The 18,753-nt window shown below is 40.6% G+C and overlaps 1 protein-coding gene across 6 annotated transcripts in view; it reads right to left on the bottom strand.

Annotated features, from left to right (window-relative positions):
* Positions 1-9,445: 9,445 nt before the first annotated feature.
* The window catches only part of CDK8 (cyclin dependent kinase 8), a 96,806-nt gene continuing 87,498 nt past the window's right edge, over positions 9,446-18,753 (bottom strand). For 2 of the 6 annotated variants that reach the window (XM_061170542.1, XM_061170547.1), the window contains 6 exons: positions 17,171-17,240; positions 16,287-16,359; positions 13,593-13,690; positions 12,899-12,977; positions 12,617-12,775; positions 9,447-10,305 (listed from right to left, as the gene is read on the bottom strand). In XM_061170542.1, coding sequence (XP_061026525.1) covers positions 10,180-10,305; positions 12,617-12,775; positions 12,899-12,977; positions 13,593-13,690; positions 16,287-16,359; positions 17,171-17,240 — 605 coding nt within the window. In that variant the 3' untranslated portion in view covers positions 9,447-10,179. Of the gene's footprint in view, positions 10,306-12,616; positions 12,776-12,898; positions 12,978-13,592; positions 13,691-16,286; positions 16,360-17,170; positions 17,241-18,753 lie in introns of all 6 variants that reach the window. The other 4 variants (XM_061170545.1, XM_061170546.1, XM_061170544.1 and 1 more) reach the window with 3 other exon arrangements.

Genomic DNA, 18,753 nt, shown 5'->3' on the forward strand with positions numbered 1-18,753 from the left:
AACAATATTTGGGGCATTTTTACACTAAAATTTATTTATTGGTTATCTGAAATTCAAGTTTAAGTGGACACCCTATATTTTATCTTGCAAGCTGAGTCTAAAATGACCTTAAAACACTAGTTTTGGATGATTATAGAGGTCATTTGATGGAATGGATTTTTAAAAACAGACAAAAAAGTTGAACAGGTTTAGTATTTAGTAATTATTCTTGGGGCTGTGACACCCGATTACAATTGTTTATATTGTTAACAAGGCTTATAAAAATCACTTACAAAAGCCACAAAGTAAGTGTTTTACATGTGGTGATCACTAAGTGAAAACAAAAAAAAAGAAGACAAGCACAGAAAGGCAAGCCATTTCCTTGTGGCCTGGGTAAAATTTCCAGAGAGAGCAACATATATTAAAAGTCAAAAAGGGCTGTGCTTCATACAACTTTGATGATATAAAATGATGTTTTAGGAAACTCAAAAAGAGATTATAGCAACGACAAAATTACTAAAGTCAAAGACGCATATAAGAGATTGAATAAAATTATTTCATGTTAAGTGAGAGCAGGAAAAAGCAATATTCTAAAATCATGTTAGTTTATCTAATGTGTAATTTTACATACTTATAACTGAAAGTAGATATTTAAGCATTCCATCTCCATCTCTTAAAGGATATCTATATCAATGTCTAAATCGCTATCATCCATCTGTATATCATCTATCTATCCATCTAATAAGCTTTTCCTTTTTTAATCTTCTCATTGGGAAACTAGAGGATCACATTATATACCAGATTGCCTTATGTTTGGTCATGTATGACATAGAGTACACAGATTTTAGGAAAATGTACGGACTGTCTTATCAAGCTCAAACTCACTTAATATCATGACGCTAATAAATCTTGTGAATCTGCCTAACGTTTTACCCACCTAACAAACTGTTTCCAGGTGTGACCCCTGCTTCCAGCCAAGATGGAGTAATGGGACCAGGTTTACCCTTCCCCCTTAAACAATTCAAAAATTGGACAAAATATATTTCAAAACTGGTTTTCAGACATCAGACAATGGACAGCACAAGTACTGTTTCCCCGAGAAACAAAGTGAGTTTTACTGTTGCATGAGCTTACTGCCTGAAAGCAGTTCCCAGTACAGGAAAGAAGAATCCGAATAAAGTCCAGTGCGCTTGGTGTTTTGGGCAGACGGAAGTTGCGCTGCATGGAAGCTAAGGTGGCTGGAATTTAAGGGCAATGTTCTGGAGAGTGAGAGCTGCACCGAGAGCGAGCTTTGGAGATCTGCAAAAGGGTCCCGTCAAGTCTAAGTGATGCATGAGAGGCCTCTACCGGAGGTTGAGAACCACTTCCTGGAGTTCACACAGGGCTGAGAACAGTCTGTGTTCCTACCAGCCAGAGTGGTAGCTGGGGCTTCTGGCAGAATTCCCAGAAGGACATTTCTTTAGTAGTGGGCACTAATTAGCCCTAGACTTAAAGGCAGTTCCAGAATTGATATATAAGCTTAGAAACAAGTATCAAAAGGATCCAGTTAATTTAACAGTGTGCCAAAACAAAATTCAACACTAAACAAATACAACGAGGTCTAGCAACCAACAAAGCAAAATTCAAAATACCCAGCATCCAATTAAAAAAATTACTAGGTTGAGAAATTAAGAAGATAATCCCATAACAATGCATCAAAAAGAATAAAATACCTAGGGATAAAGTTAACCAAGGAAGTGAAAGATCTGTACACTGAAAACTATATGATTTGATGAAGGATAGTGAGACACAAATAAATGGAAAGATACTTTGCTCATTTTTTGGAAAGAATTAATATTGTTAAAGTGTCCATACTACCTAAGTAATCTACAGATTCAATGCAATCCCTATCAAAATACCAAAGGCATTTTTCACAGAAACAGAAAAAATAATCCTAAAATTTGTATGGAACCATGGAAGACCCAATTGCCAAAGCAATCTTGAGATAGAAGAGCAAAGCTAAAGATATCACACACCCTGATTTCAAAATATATTACAAAGCTATAGCAATCACAACGATATGGTACTGGCATGAAAAAAGACATACAGATCAACAGAACAGAATAGAGAACCCAGAAATAAACCTGTACATATACAGTCAACTAATTTACCACATGGGAGCCAAGAATATAGAATGAATGGGGAAAGGATAGTCTCCTCAATAAATGGTGTCAGGAAAACTGGACAGCCACAAGCATAAGAATGAAACTGGACCCCTATCTTATACCATGCACAAAAATCAACTCAAAATGGATTAAAGACTTAAATTTAAGACCTGAAATCATAAAACTCCTAGAAGAAAACAGAGAGGGCAAGTTCCTTGACATTGGTCGTGGCAATGATTTTTTGGATTTGACACTAACCAAAAGAAAAGGCAACAGAAGCAAAATAAAAGTGGAAGTATCGGGTTGGCCAAAAAGTTCATTTGGGTTTCTCCATAAGATTTTGGCCAACCCAATACACCACACTAAGAAGCTTCTGCATAGCAAAGAAAGCCATTAATAAAATGAAAAAGCAACCTACAGAATAGGAGAAAATATTTGCAAATCGTATCTCTGGGAAGGGTTTTATATTCAAAATATTTAAAGAACTCACACAACTCAATAGCAAAAAACCAAAGAATCCAACTTTAAAATGGAGAGAAGAACTGAGACATTTTTCTAAAGATGGCATACAAATGGCCAACAGGTATATTAAACGGTGCTCAACAGGAAAATGCAAGTCAGAGCCACACTGAGATATCACCTCACACCTGTCAGAATGGCTATTATCAAAAAGACAAGAGATTGGGCTTCCCTGGTGGTGCAGTGGTTGAGAATCTGCCTGCTAATGCAGGGGACACGGGTTCGAGCCCTGGTCTGGGAAGATCCCACATGCCGCGGAGCAACTAGGCCCGTGAGCCACAACTACTGAGCCTGCGCGTCTGGAGCCTGTGCTCCGCAACAAGAGAGGCCACGATAGTGAGAGGCCCGCACACCGCGATGAAGAGTGGCCCCCACTTGCCACAACTAGAGAAAGCCCTCGCACAGAAACGAAGACCCAACACAGCCAAAAAAAAAAAAAAAAAGGCAAGAGATAACAAGTGTTGGTGAGGATGTGGAGAAAGGGAGCCCCTGTGCACCTGCCGGTGGGAGTGTAGTGGGTTGGCCAAAAAGTTTGTTTGGGTTTTTCTGTTACATTATGTTATGGAAAAACCCGAGCTTTCTGGCCAGCCCAATAATTGGTACGGCCACTATGGAAAACGGTATGGAGGTTCCTCAAAAAATTAAAAATACAACTACTGTATGTTCCAGAAATCCCACTTCTGGGTATCTATTTAAAGGAAATGAAATCAGTATCTCAAAGAGATATTTGCATCCTCGTGTTTATTGCAGCATTGTTCACAATAGCCAAGGTATGGAAAGAACCTAAGTGTCCATCAATGAATGAATGGATAAAGAAGATGAGTGTGTGTATATATATGTAAAAATATACATACACACACACACACACACACACACACACATTGTTCCCATACTGTTCAAGGGCCCCAACTTCTTCATAATCCAATCCAATGATCCACCTGTAGCTCATCCCAAACTACCACAGGGAAGATCTTAGTAAACTGGTACTACTGCGAAGCACAGCTTAGCGCGACCTGCTCGACCAACAACGGCTTCTTCACCGCTGACATCTTTTGAACACACTTTTTTAGCCTGGATTCCACGCTACCCCAGTGCAGAAGCCAAGACAAAGCATTGTGCGTAGCTGATTTACGTGTGAATGTGATCTCAGAGAGCAGTAGTGTGAGATGAGGGAGAGAACAAGGAAGGAAAACCAATTCAAGGATGCATTTTTCGGTTGGCTGCCACCATGGGTGACTGGTGCTCAGTTCTGTCAAGACCTTCTAAAATGCCTTACGAAATGCCTCTCCAAACTGTTCTGCTTTGGGAAATCAAAGGAGGAAGCATCTACATATTGATTCCTTTTTTTAAAAAATTTTTTTAACTTTTTATTTTATTTTTCAATTTAATTTTATAAATTAATTAATTCATTCATTTATTTATTTTTGGCTGCGTTGGGTCTTCGTTGCTGCACGCAGGCTTTCTCTAGCTGTGGCGAGCGGGGGCTACTCTTCGTTGCGGTGCGCGGGCTTCTCATTGCAGTGGCTTCTCTAGTTGCGGAGCACAGGCTCTAGGCGTGCGGGCTTCAGTAGTTCTGGCACATGGGCTCAGTAGTTGTGGCTCACGGGCTCTAGAGAGCAGGCTCAGTAGTTGTGGCACACGGGCTTAGTTGCTCTGTGGCATGTGAGATCTTCCCGGACCAGGGCTCGAACCCATGTCCCCTGCATTGGCAGGCGGATTCTTAACCACTGCGCCACCAGGGAAGTCCGCAATTGATTCTTTTAATCCATTGGTCAAGGGTAACCCCCTGGGCATCAGTTGCCCCTCGTATCCTGAGTTCAGAGTGGGTCCTACGAGCATTCTGCACGGATGAGGCATCAGAGAAGCTCCACTGCCGTGGGCCCCAGCAGAGCACCTGCCCGAACATGGTGACTGTGCCCATGTGGTGACTGTGCCCACGTGGACACAGTCACCGTAACAGCAGCTGGAGGAAGAAGGGGCCCGGAGGAGTCTGACGTGCACAGGAGTCCCACGTGACTTCGCACAGTGAAAGCCTCTGACGACATCAGAGAAAAATGTGAGTTGTCTGTTTTTGCCTATGTAGAGCATATTTTCCGCCAGTGCAGAAATTCAACTGGAAAAGCAATTACCGCGTATTAATCAAGCTGATTTTAGGGCCTACTGAACCAGCGTCAGGTTTTAAAATTCCTTATATTGTTGAGTATGCTTTCAACAGCCATGATCAGTAACTAGCAAAATACAAATTCTTTTTGTACTTTGTAATTTAAATGGAAAAGCACACCAAGAAATGACTTCATTTGAAAATAAAACAGCCCTCGCTGGCAGCCCACAAGCTTATTTATTTCATCTCTGGCTAGTGCTGCCCAGGACATGTTCTGTGCTCTGGACAGATGGACAATTCACCCTGTATGACACTCCTAGGCTTATTCCTTTCTCTGAGGCCTGGAAGCAGAGGTAAAGCAACTCTGACTTGGTCTCATAGCTGAATGAGTTTGAGCAGGGCACGGGCTCTCCGAACTTCATTTTTCTCATTTGCAGAATGGGGGAACACAATACTTCACTCACAAAGCTTTCGTGAGGAGTAATCCTATGGGTAAAATGCTTCAAGTAGTGCCTGTCACATGGTAAGGCATTCGCTGTTACTTCAGGGGCCAGCTGCGATAATAAAGCTAATTATGCAACTTTGAAGCGTGATGCCTAGTTTGCTTTACACAATGCCTTTTGGCATTTCTGTGACAGTGAAAACATCATTGTTATTATTACAATTCTTATTATTGACAGGGGCTTGGAAAAGGTGAATGACTTGACCAAGGCTGACATTAAGTAAGCGGCAGGGCCAAGACCTAGGTCTTCTGACCCCAAGCCCCGTGTTCTTCGGATGCTCCACACCAATCCTCCCCACCCCAAAACCCTTCCCACGGTGCCGCTTCCTCTCAAGACAGGAGAGTCATGGTTCCCAGCCCTTTGTTTAGTGCTTGATCCCGTAATGGCGTCCACTACTGTGTTTCCTGTGTATATCCTGACTCCTCAATTAAATGTAAACGTAGCTCCTTGAGTGTTTGAGGGTAGCTATTGCGGTTTGTTTCAGCTCTGTTTGGCTACAAGTCCTAACGGACTATCAAACACAAACCAAATGCTCAGTAAATATCTAGTGAATTCAACTCTCTTGCTCGCTCAAAGAACATTCAGGTTATGAGCAAATTCACAGCCGTCCCTAAGTGAGATGAAGATTGTATTAATTGTTTAGTAACACTTTAGAAAAGCAAGAGCCCCTAACCCTTGCAGAATTAAAAAAAAAAATCTTAATGAAGACTACTGAATTCAGGGGGACCTTTGAATATTCCAGCCTTGGGATTATCAACGTGCTAGCTCTCCGTTTCGCTCATTTAAACACTCTAAGCTGATTCATGAGAGGCTAGGAAACGTCTGGTCATGAAATGACTCCAAGTTTAACTTACCTGCTAGAACTAGGTCATACTATAAGTCTTAAGATAAAAGTCATATTTCCATTTGGAGAAAACACTAATAATAGCTAACATTTAATGTACACTTAAAAGCTAGGCATGTGCTAAAAGCTTTACAAATACTAGATTTTAAATCAAGTTTAAGGCGCAATTTACATACAAATCACCAATTTAAAGTGTACAGTTTGATTTGTTTTGAAAAACGTATATATGTGTACGTGTAACCACCACTACAATCAAGATTCTACCAAACGTTCATTTTTATTGCTGAATAATTTATTTCACTGCATGGATATCTCACAATTTATCTATTCATCTGTTAATAGACATCCATTTGTGGGCTATAATATAAAGGTATTTTGAACATGCATGTGCATACTAATGTGTGGACATGCTTTCATTTCCATTGGGTAAATACCCTAGAGTGTGATTGCAGGGTCATATGGTACGTATATGTTTAACTTTATAAGGAACCATCAAATTGTTTCCCAAAATGGCTGTTTTTTATATTCCCACCAGTAATGTATGAGCATTCCAGTTGCCAACACTAGATTTCGTTGGCTTTTTTTTTTCCTCTATTTGTTTTTTATTAAGGCTGAATTTAAAACCACTAAGATTCACCTACACAGTCCTGAGGATTTTTGCATTCACTTGCGCAGCAAAAATCAAGATACAGAACGGCTGCATCACTCAGAGAAATTCCCACACGTCCTTTTGCAGTCAATGCCTATCTCACTCTTGCACCTCGGCAACCACTGTTCTGTTTTCCGACCTCATGGTTTTGCCTTTTCCCAGATTCCTTTTGCCTTTTCCCAGATGAGAATGTCATATAGGTGGAATCATGTGTATCAAATCAACACACTGTACACTTTAAACTTACACAGTGTTGTATGTCAATAATATTTCCATTTTAAAAACAAAAACAAAAACCTGCCTTTGTGGAGTTTATCTTCTTGGGGGGGAGGCGAGGAAAAACAAGAAGCAGGTGTATGTTAGTGATGGTCAGCGCCGTGTAGGGAAATAAAGCCGGGCCAAGGGGGCAGGATGCTGGCTGGTGTGCGGAGACGGGGACAGGCTGCAGTCTTACACACAGTGCAAGGGGGAGCCTTTAATAAGATAAGATCTGAGCGGACCTGAAAGAGGTGAGGGAGGAAGCCGAGAAGCTGGGGAGAGACAGACGCGGATGGAATAGGAAGTGCAGAAGTCTCGAGACCACAAGCGCGTGGCAGGTTCCAGGAACAGCGAGGACAGCGCAGGAGCTGGAGCAAGCAGGTGACGGGATGGGAAAGACACGGCAGGACACGCAGGGCCTCGCTGGGCACAGTAAGGGGTCTGGCTGCCACGGATGGGGGTGAGAGGAGGAACGGCAGGAGGAGCCCAGGCTGCTGTGACGAAGAAGACAGGGGCAGGGAAGGGGGAGGAGACAGCGGCTGGGAGCCACTGAAGGAAAAGCGGCGTGTGGGGTGGACGGGGGTGTGGGGGTGTGGGCGTGCGTGTGTCTGGAGCCAAGGTTTCCCTGTGGCTCGGACAACTGGGAAGGCGGGTAAGTCTGCAGGACAGCAGGCTGGACGGTCGAGGCAGGAGTCAAGTTTGGATATGTTCAGTCTAGAGAGAAACTGAGTCATGGGTCAGATGTGCCAGGCAGGTCTGGGCTGGGAATCTGGGACTCGGCAGCCAGGGAGCAAGTGTGAAGAGGAGAGGCCTGGGATGGAATAGGGAAGGGACAGAAAGCAGTCAGGTGTGGGTCAGAGGTGCTACGTGGAGAAGCAGAGCCAGGGAGCAGGCTAGAGAACCACGGCAGGTGTGGGTGTCTGTCGTCTGTCACAGACGCAGTTAAATACATGAGTCTGCAGCTCAGGGAGGAAAGAGGCTGGGCTTGTGAATTTGATGGTCACCAGCAAGACTGGGCAGGGCTGCTCAGAGAATGGGGGCTAATAAAGGAATAAAGAAATCTGAGGACCGTGCCCGAGAAGCTTCCAGCACTTCAGGTGGAATTTGTTATTGTGGGTTTTGCTTTTTGAAATTCATGCAGGAGAAGATGGTTGTCAACAGAGCAGTCGTCTCTCTGAGCCACTTAACTGCTACCGTTTGCTCAAGCTTTAGACCAGCCTGGGAGCGTTCCTCGTGCGTGTCCCTCAACTACTGCATCAGAACCAACTGGGGACCTTGTTAAAATCGAGGACGCCATGTTCCACCCCAACCCTACTGAAACAACCTCGGGGGCCAGACCCCGAGAAGACAGAAAACTCCAGATGATTCTCATACACACTAAGTTTAAAAGCACTTCATTAAAGGCAGGGAGAAAAAAGCAGAAGACAATCAGAGCGGAAGGGAAATACGGCTAAGACTGACGGCAGTGACACAGCGGGGGAACTCTGTAGCCAGATCTGGGCATCGTGTGCGTGAACTGGGGCGGGAAGAGTCAACATGGAAACACGGATTCAGCTCCTAAAGATTACCGTTACCGTTAGGGTCAGGCCACTCAGTATCGGAATTCCTCAGTTCTTAAAATGTTTTAGAATAGTTTTATATGAATGAGTTGAATTTTTAAGAAAAGGAGTATGGTAGTTTCTTAATCTTCTGTATTTTGTGCCGAAGGAGGGAGTAAAAATAATTATTTGGGATAAAAGAGTCAAAGTGGGCTCAGCATATCACAGAATTTGGCATTATTCTAGAAATGGAAGGCTCATTATGATTTCTTTCAATTAGAAAGGTGTCTATTTCACATCTTGTATTATAGCACTAAGTGTAACAGAGAAAAGAATCCGTATCTAAACCATAAGTCATTACTTCATTATGGAGGCAGAAGATATAAATATTATTAATGAAAACAACTGAAGAGATTTATTTAGAGGCCAACTGTTAAGGCACATTTTAAAATAAAACACCTTTGTGTATATAAAAATACAACTGACTCCATATTTTGATTTATGAAAAATAAATTTATTACATAACACCTTGTTTTTAACAATGTTCAATTTTTTTAAATTCAGAATACTTGTGTCATTCATGTAAAATAGTTTGATACAGTACATTGTATGTTATAGGTTTTCTTTTTCCTCAAAAATTCTAAGGCTCTCCTACTCCTTCTCCTTTGCTGAAGTAAGGGCACCCTAAACAACGTGCGAACAAGTTTTAAAAAAGAAAATGAACTGAACAAAATTTTAGTAGCACTACACCAACCAGCTTTAAAATCAGGACAAAATATCTGAATTGGATGCCGCACCTTTTTAAGGAAGTTATCATTCATGCTTTTTTCATCTTTAAAGCATGCTCACAAATCAGCAACACCAACAGGAAAAATAAAACACTGTCTATGACAATCATTTTAGTTTGTTTGCTGAACCAAACAGGTTTATATCAATGACAACATATTTAATTACTATCAATAGCAGCTTTAATACCAGTCAAGTCATAGATTAAAAGTAAAAACAAACTCATAAGTTGGAAATCAATCTTTGGGAGTTTTGAAACCTTCCTGGAAAAACTATGTGGCTTCTTGTACTTTCAAAAAATTCCAAGCAATATTCTTGGTCAAAAAACACTGATTAATGTAGAAAATGAATCAACCCACTGTTAAGACACTAAAATGAAAGGTGTACCGAAATAATCTCATTTTGAGTCTTGGTTACTTTGTTAACATATACTGTATGTTTCAAGTACCAGTTAAAACTTTTGTGTGTGTGTGTACTATTGGTCAGATAATGTTGTTACACTGGAAGAATTCACCACATACAACGACAAATGCTCGCCCCTAGCACGTTTCACAGCTTCAACTGCTACAGACTGTCACTGAACAAAATGCATTGGTCAGTCTGAACCATGTCAAGTAAACTATGGAAGTAGCAAACCCACAACACAAACTGTGCTAGCACTTTCCTCTCAAGTCTAACTCCAAAAAGGTACAACTTGGAAGCCACTACCCCAATCTGTGAAAAGTGGTGGAACTCGGCTACCGGACGTTTGACTACGTGGCTGCACAGTACATTCTCATGGCCCATTCCAGGTTCCCGCCGAGAGCCGCAGGCAGCCCTGCAGCACAGCGACAGTGCATGGACAGTATCCGACGCAGCTCAGTACCGGTGTGTCTGATGAGAGTACTGTGGAGGCTGCTGGGAGGTAGTTGAGTATCCCATGCTGCTCTGTGGCTGTGATGTGCTTGGTCCAGGGTTGGGATAGGCAGCATGTGCATTGGAACGCTGGAAAAGGAGAGGGAGGGCACAGGTGACTCAGGCGTTCTACGCGCTGGCTGCGTCCTGAGCCAGCAAGGCTTATGTGTGTTTGAAATGTCTTCTATTTTACGACAGTAAGAATTTTAAAAGTCTTGTGCTATGTATTGGCTTTAGAATGAATATGACAAAACCCCCAAATCTTTTAATATCAGCTTTTCTTTATGAAGGTCAGAAGTATTGCTGGTAAAATAACACTAAGCTGAGTCTTACTACTGTGCTGTGCAGTTCATTTTTTTTTTTCTATAACAGGAACTCCCTTTTATGCTGTTTTGTATCTACCTGATAAATAATAACTAACTTGCCTGCGATGCTTACTCTTGAACTTAATGATGTGTACATTAAGAAATTCAAAGCTAATCTACACGCTTGTTTCTTCAATAGAAAACCCTCAACACACGCATGACTAAAGAACAAAAATGAATATGACAAAAAAGGGTACCGCAGAATCATTTCTTCAGCATTAGATATTTTTATGCCCTTTACATTAATGAATCTTACTTTCTGCTACAAGCGATATACAAAAGTAAAGTTACAATTATTAAAATGTAGGAAGAGTGGTATTCTCAATTCTAGAAACAGCGCAAGGGGCAGAGTTCAGAGTCCTCTAGTTTTGATCTCTTGTATTCCTATTCCCACTCCTGCACCTCTCTCTCATACTGTTAGTTCCCCAAGACAAACACCACGAAAGATTAACCATAATGTAATACCTTCTTCTTTCAAAGCATGTTTAATAAATCATGTAATTTGAAATTCTGCCAACCCTAGCAAAAATAACATTTTAAAAAGAGTGGACATGTGAAATTGTAGTCAGAAATGCTATTTTTGAAACCACCCACAAAAACCACCACAATAATAACTTCAACAAACAGAAGCACAGCAACATGCCCCACGCTGCTTCATTTTCATGCTCAGGACACACCACCTGAGTGTGCAAACAATCCTTGTGCCGAGAGGTGCGTTCTTTGCCTCCAGGCGGGGAGGAAAAGGTACTGGAGCAAACGTCAACCCGCAAGACGCGTGTCTGTGAGCTTACTGGAGGACAATTACTACTCAGGCAGACAATGATTCCCAGGGTTTGGTGGGCTGGACCTCCCGTTAACCATAGCAAAGAGTTCATATCTAGTTCTTGAGGTGTAGTCGCAGGCTCTGGGAGCCGTACTAGTTCACTAAGACCTCTTTCTCTCTTTTAGTAGGGAAATAAGTCTAATTGGTCACGTTTTCAGTATGCTTCCACACTGAAATCCAGATCAGTTGAGAAGAGGATTAGAACCAGCAGGGAGGTGCTACACAATGTTCCAAATGGGCCTGTCTGCAAAGGGCCTGTGACCGTGTCACTTGAGAGGATCCACAAGAGGCATCGGAGCCACCCCAGCAGATCTGAGTCTGCGTGCTGGGTCTACCTCCAGCTCGCGGGGTGAACGCGGGGTGAACACGGGAAAGGGGTTTAACCTCTAGAGTAGAGCCTCAGTTTTCTGAAACGACGATAACGCTGACCTCACAGAGTTGTAACGCCTGGAGGGGAGGACGTCTGCTTCATACTTAGTAGAAGAGCTGGCACATGGTAAGTACTCGGCAAGCTCTTCCCGTGACCACAGTCACCCCCAGCACCCCCACCAGCACTCAGGAAGTGTGTCCTGCGCCCTGCGAACGCGACTAAGAATTCTAACGACGACGACGATAATAAGAATGAACAAGGTGAGTGCTGTCATCTATTACATGCCTGTCAGTCGGGCCGGCCGCTGTCCTTAGCTCACGTCCGCTCACGTAATCCTGACCACAGCCTCACGCTGACCATTATCTATATCCATCCGACAAATGAGGAAACTGAGAACATCTGAATCACCTACTCAAGGCTGCCCACAAGTCAGTGGTGGGGCTGGGATTTGGAAGCCCGAGTCCTTAATCACTGTGGTTTCAGAAACGACAGACATCACTTCCTGAGCGCCCACTGTACGCTGGGTGCTGAAGTTCACCACAGCTGTTCCCACGGCAACGGCAGGTTAGGCTTCGCCCGTCTCATGTTACAGATGAGAAACTAAAGCCTTGTCCAAGGTCACAGAGTTAACGAATGGCATAATTTAAGTCTGATCATGTCAAGTCTGGCTAAGTCCCCTCTACTGTACCACCAAGTACTTTCCATGCCAATAACGCTTCACGTCAACGTGTTTCCCCGGCATATAAAGGTCGGTACTTTCTTAACTACGTCGCATTTTCCAGTGGTCACAAGCCCACATGCAATACCGACATGGCAGGTCAATGCGAAACCGACGGGAAGTACCTGATAGTCTGAGGTCATGATCAGTCCACCTGAGGTAGTGGTAGGAGGGACGACTCTCACTTTCTTCAGCGGGGGTCCCTGGGTGTGGCTGCCGTCCTGGTTCCCGGGGTGGCCGGTCCCATTCGTGTGGTTGTTGCCCTGCTGCTGCTGCTGGTTCTTCTCAAGTGGTTAAACACAAAAATACAGTCCAGCTCAGGAGGGGAACAAAACATGTCCGGGCCAGGAAATGGCAGAGCAGCACCGAATTAAACAAGAAGTGGCCAAGCCCACTTTAATACTTACTTTGTCTCCTTTGTCATCAGGTTCCTCTTCTGTTAAAAATTCTCGCTTGGGGTAAGGGATTTGACAACCGGCAAAAACGCTGATCATAAGAAAAAAGAAAAGTGATTTCGGGTATACTAATCAATATTTCAAATGCTTCATTTAAGTGGTTTTTGTTTTCATCTTTTAAGATGGACTCTCTGCCTGCTTATTTGTGATATGAGCACCTTTCATGCCGCTGTGACACAATGAATCTCTTCTTCTAAGCAGTGATGTCACAGCAGGCCAGGGGAGGGCTTTTCATTGTATAAAAATAATCAATAATCATCTGATAGGACTCAGCTTTCTTCTTTGATCCCAGGCTCCTTTTTTATCACCACAACCAAAAGATAGATTCCAGCTGGAATGTCATTATTTTACTCTCCAAACTGCATTTAAAATGAGAGTATGGAAACACAAATGTATTTGGGACTGGAGTTTGCAACTGGAACACAATACTGTAATTGCAAGCAGTGAGCCAGCCCAGGGAGTCTGAGGGAGTGACAGCTGTAAAACCCCTGACGACACTTCAGTCATCAGAGCTCATTTTTCACTTCTCATAAGGATTTCCTTGGGTCCCCATGTAAGAGCAATGGCAACTTGGAGCTGACAACTAAAAGGAAGCATGCACCAAAAAAGTCTATCGTGCTAGTGAGTTAATAAACTGATCACTTACTCTGATGTAGGAAGTGGGTCTTCTAGGAAATAGGGGTCCTGCATAGCCTGCTCTGAGGTAATTCGCTTTATTGGGTCCATGGTAAGCAACTTCTGAAGCTGAAACCACAAATCATAAACACATCACTGCATTACTTCGCTTAGTTTTATACCCTTTGGCACATTTTTGGGAGGCATATGTTTTTGGATGAATAACACCAGAATTTGGAGGGTATTTATTCCCCCACACTAACAAAAAAAAACTCCCAATTGTTCCATTTAATGTAATAATTCACATTTTAGTCATTCTAAGACTCATTATCTCACTTCGTTATCCTACAAGAAGTAACTCAACTTATGTCTTCCTACTCTAAACCAATGACCTTTTCCCTAAATTGCTATATCCAATTTAAAACGGACCTAAAATTCTTGTATTTTCTGTTAAGGGGAAAACTTATTATAACACAAATAATACACCAGCCACACGTGGCTATTTAGATTTAAATCTAAATGAATTATAAGCAAATTAAACCAAATTAAAAATTAATTAATTAATAACCAATGAAGAAATCAGTTTCTCAGTCATGCCAGCAAGCCCACGTGGCTGGAGCTGCCCTACCAGACAGCGCGGCCGTCCGAGTCCTCCTGACAGCGCTGCGCTGGTCTGAATAAATGTGGTGGCTGGCACAGAGCTCGTAAAGTGCAGAGGTGTGGCTATGAATTTATTAGTTGAGAGATTCTGAACAAGTTACTTAACCACTTTGTAACCCCATTTCTCAAGTGGAGATTAAAAAGAGTACCTTTTATCATAAGTTTATTTTCAGAATTAAATGAGTTAATATGTGGAAAGCAATTATAACAGTGCCGGGCACAAAGAAAGCACTATATAAGTGTTAGCCATTATTATTACTATTATTACATAAAGCAATGTCACACTAATGTGAAAACTCAGTATCTTTCGGCTGAAATATAATTTACTGAAGGCTCTATGAACTGAAGTATTTGATGTTAATATGTGATTTAAGAGATGATCTAAACAGTAGTCTCTTAGCTTATGATCTCCGATCTAATGCAGTGTTTTCCAGGCTTTAGAGTATACCAGAGTCATCCCTGGAGCACTTCCTAACAACTCCCAGATGTCTCTGGTACTGCTAACCTATGACCACACTCCGAAAACCAAGCAACTAGCAGACATGTGGAGACAGTGGGAGATGACACAATCAGAGAACAAACGGACAGAAAATATTTTTAAATGCAGATGAAATGCTGGGATGCTGAGACTTTAATTTTAATGAGCTGATATTTCAGTGGAAGCACAATTTATTTTGAGATTGAAAGGAAAAGCATGCATTTGCAACTTAAAATACTCAACAGTTTTAATGGAATTGTGTTAGAGCTTTCAGATGGAACCACCCAAGATAGGTCACCCTAGTAAAAACAAGCAAGTAAGCTGTAAAGGAAGCCTATCTCTCTACAGTTTTAGTGGCGGTGGTAGCGAGAGTCTCCTCAGACTAGACTGAGTAGCAGTGAATTGGGGGGGACATAAGATAATTCCCCTAAATTGTGACTTTTGTTCTACCACTATTATCACTATTTTGTTAGAATAAATAAGGCCATAACTTTGAAGGATCTAACTTACCTTCCAATTTGGGTACTATTTTAAGTACATTATAAGAAGCCATGATTTGGATAATAATACACTGTGTGGTAATATGGTCAGTTAAGCACTGCTTTTTAAATTGCTCATTAGACATGAAATGTATGATACACAACATGATAAAAAATTACTGAAGAAGATGCAGAAGCAGAAGAGGAGAAGGAGAAGAAAAAGCAGAAATACAGGAAATATTTGCCAAGGGGCCTGGTACTGTAATAAAGGAAAGTTTAATCCTTTCAAAGTAAAAAAATTCCCATTTAATGAACTCATTTAAAAATACTGGGAATAAAGGATTAAAAGAATTTAAAGCCAAGCAAAATATAACCCGCTTCCCCAAATTCCCCCTTTATATTACTTTTTTTGAAAACCATAAAACTGAAAAACATTTAAAATTGTTATGATGTAAAAACGGAAAGTTTACTGTAAACAAGTTTAAATTGACAATAGTTGAATATAATGACACAAATTACCTTGATAGTGCAGATTCATTTAGATTCTAGGTCAAATCATTTTTCCATTATATACTATCTATATACTACATTTCTCATATTCTTCCAGAAAAAGCACATAAAGGTCCCTGAAGGACCTTTAATAGCCAAGTCTATAAGAGGTAAACTTATAAAGAGGTAATCTGTAAAACTTATTTCTGAACAGTGGGATTGTTTTCATCTTGATTCTTCTTTGAAATTTTAAAATAACTGATGAAAACCAATAAATGGAATTTTAAAAATGACTTGACAGACTTGGTACACTGACTCTCTTTAGAAAATCTAATGTAACCAAACATTAAGTCTGTGAATTAATGTTTAGAAAAATTAGTATTAATTTTCTAATTAATTAGAAATTCTAATTAATTTTTCTAATTAATGGGTTTAGAAAAACAAGTATTTGATATCTTTACTATATGCACCAGTGAGATCTCTGCATTAGTATTACTATTAAAGAACTCTAAGAGTGCTGTGTAACCACAGAAATTGACTCAAAAAAGCCTCAGGTTGGGCTTATTAACAGGGGGAAAAAATGCATTAGTACTGTTTAGTACTTTTCTCTAATGCTTACCAAGTGGAATGCTTTACTATCTGGTTTAACTTTATGTTTTTCCATATACTTGATAAGGCTGCAGTTGGTATACCTAAAAGAGAAATACTATGAAATAGCTATATTAGATATGAGGTTAACTTTACATTGGCTGAAGTTTTTCCAAACAGAATTATTTTAATGATAACCAACACAGAACATATATTGAAAATGGTATTCAGTCAATTTTATATTTCATTCAATATTCACACTAGTCACTTCTGAATGGATACTATGGATTAAATGCAAGATAATTTCATGAATAATATACACACTGTTTGGCTTTGTTCACATGAATGCTATCTCAACAATTATCTTAAATAACATATAGGTCAAGAGTTTAACTCAGCCTTACTAGTAAGTTTAAAATAAATACAAATTTTAAAAAATTTGTCACAGGTCTATAAACTCCCTCTCTCAATCCCCTTGATCTTACATTGAGAATAAATGAAATATTCCTTCTTCTCCATTAAAACTTACTTAAATTTACAACACAACCTGGGTGGATAGGCAGGTGGCTATCAGCAAGGTTTGTTTATTTCAGTCTCTTACTGCTTCAGCTACGATACTTTCCACGGATGCACAGCTTCCAGAAAGTAATAAATATGGAAAGAAATGAACTGACTTTTTTTCTCATATCCAAATCAGCTGCTAATATGAGATATTCACCTTCTTTCTATCACCATTCAAACATCTTAAGAAATGAAGACTATCATAATGCAAAAATATTTATTAGAGTAAATAAGTAAAATTATTTAATAGAATAATCTTGTGTTGAGTATTCTACCATGCTGAGTATTCAATCTTATACGGAGAATTCTAGAAAAGCAAAAATCAATGAAAGGTCTATTTTCTTTCCAACTTACGTATTTCTTCTGAAATCTTTCATTAATGTTGAATGTTCAGGCATCTTTTTTATATCTTCCCAATCTTTATCTGTGAAATACATTGATACAATTTTATATTGTCTAGGTTCCTATTCTCAAGAATTTTAATAAAGGTTACTTCACTTTTCATTACCTGTCCTATACTTTTAACTTCCATGAAAGCACAGACTTCAAATAAATGGTCAGCTATAGTAAACATCTTAAACATGTAAATGCAATTCCCCATACCTTGTACTGAGTTCAATCTATCTCTTTTTAACTTTATTTTTTGAATGCCTATTTTCTGTATGTTTTACTGTAAGTTACCTCAATTTCTGTAACAACAGAGGAACAAGTTATAAATAAATATTTCTGTTATTTAATAGTCCTATTTCTATTTGTAAAACCACTTTTGTCCCACCAAATTCCTTGGTTAAATCAGCACCCAATCTCCTCAACAATAAATGTACTATCTTCCCCCTCAGAAGCTTTAAGCTGTACTTCTTTTCCTATGGCCCTCCTCACTTTCCCCTCATTAAATACACCGGTTTATGTGGTCATCAAGGTAAGCAGTAGCAGCTCTTTGAAATGGAACAGCATAGGATGTAACTAGCATATTAACAAGTCAGCTGGTGCCTTGGCTAGTTTCCAGCTACTGGATACATTAGGTGGGAAATGCCTCAATCAGTCTTGCTGGCATTAGAGCTACTCAGACACCGCACGCTTTTTTAGAAGCTTGCTGTCACCCTCAGGGCACTTCACTGCGAGCCCACAGGTGCCCACACTCTACCAGGTAGCTTCACAGCACTTCAGCTTTTAAATGACCTTCAGAGGTTTGTTTTTCTTTCAACTGACTTATAAAAATATTTGCTACCTAACCTCCACAGATATCACATATTGTAAACTAAACACATACTTCAAATTCCTAAATGGAATTTTCTCCTTAACTACTTCCTTGTTCAATTTCTCTATTTTTGTCAATTTCTCAAGCTAGAAATCCTGAGATAATCTTTTATTCTTTCCTCAATTACATGCTTCCTGTCAAAAATTATACCTTTATTCTTTCTTCTCCATTCACATCACTTTATACCTGGAGTACTGCTACAGGTAAGTAGCTGGTTTCCTGACTTGAGCTACCTCTTTTAAATTGATTTTTACATACCCCTGCCATACTCATCTGTCTAAAACTGAACATAAACCATGTCACTAGTTCTCAAGAACTTATCATAGAGTCTCATTCTTTAGCGTAAGTCTAAATTCTGCTGCCTGCCTTTTAGGTTCCTTATAAGCTAAGCCTACCCTAACTGTGGAACCACATACTAAGAACCATTTTAGAACCATCACCAATGGAGGCTGCCCCCAACTCCACCCCTGTAAGCCATGCTCTTTCCCCTGGGGCCTCTGAAATGATGGGTACATTCAGAGGTGGGAAGAAAAGGCCATTCCTCTCCACTTACTCAAACTACTCCCATTCTCTCAACATTCTCCTTAGAGCAGTTCAATGTCAACTCCAAGAGGGCAAGAGTCATGTCTGTTATATGGACAATATTTCATATTTAACACAGTGCCTGAAACATGGCAGG

Source organism: Eubalaena glacialis, chromosome 16 (genome assembly GCF_028564815.1).
Source record: "Eubalaena glacialis isolate mEubGla1 chromosome 16, mEubGla1.1.hap2.+ XY, whole genome shotgun sequence".
Taxonomy (NCBI): Eukaryota; Metazoa; Chordata; class Mammalia; order Artiodactyla; family Balaenidae; genus Eubalaena; species Eubalaena glacialis.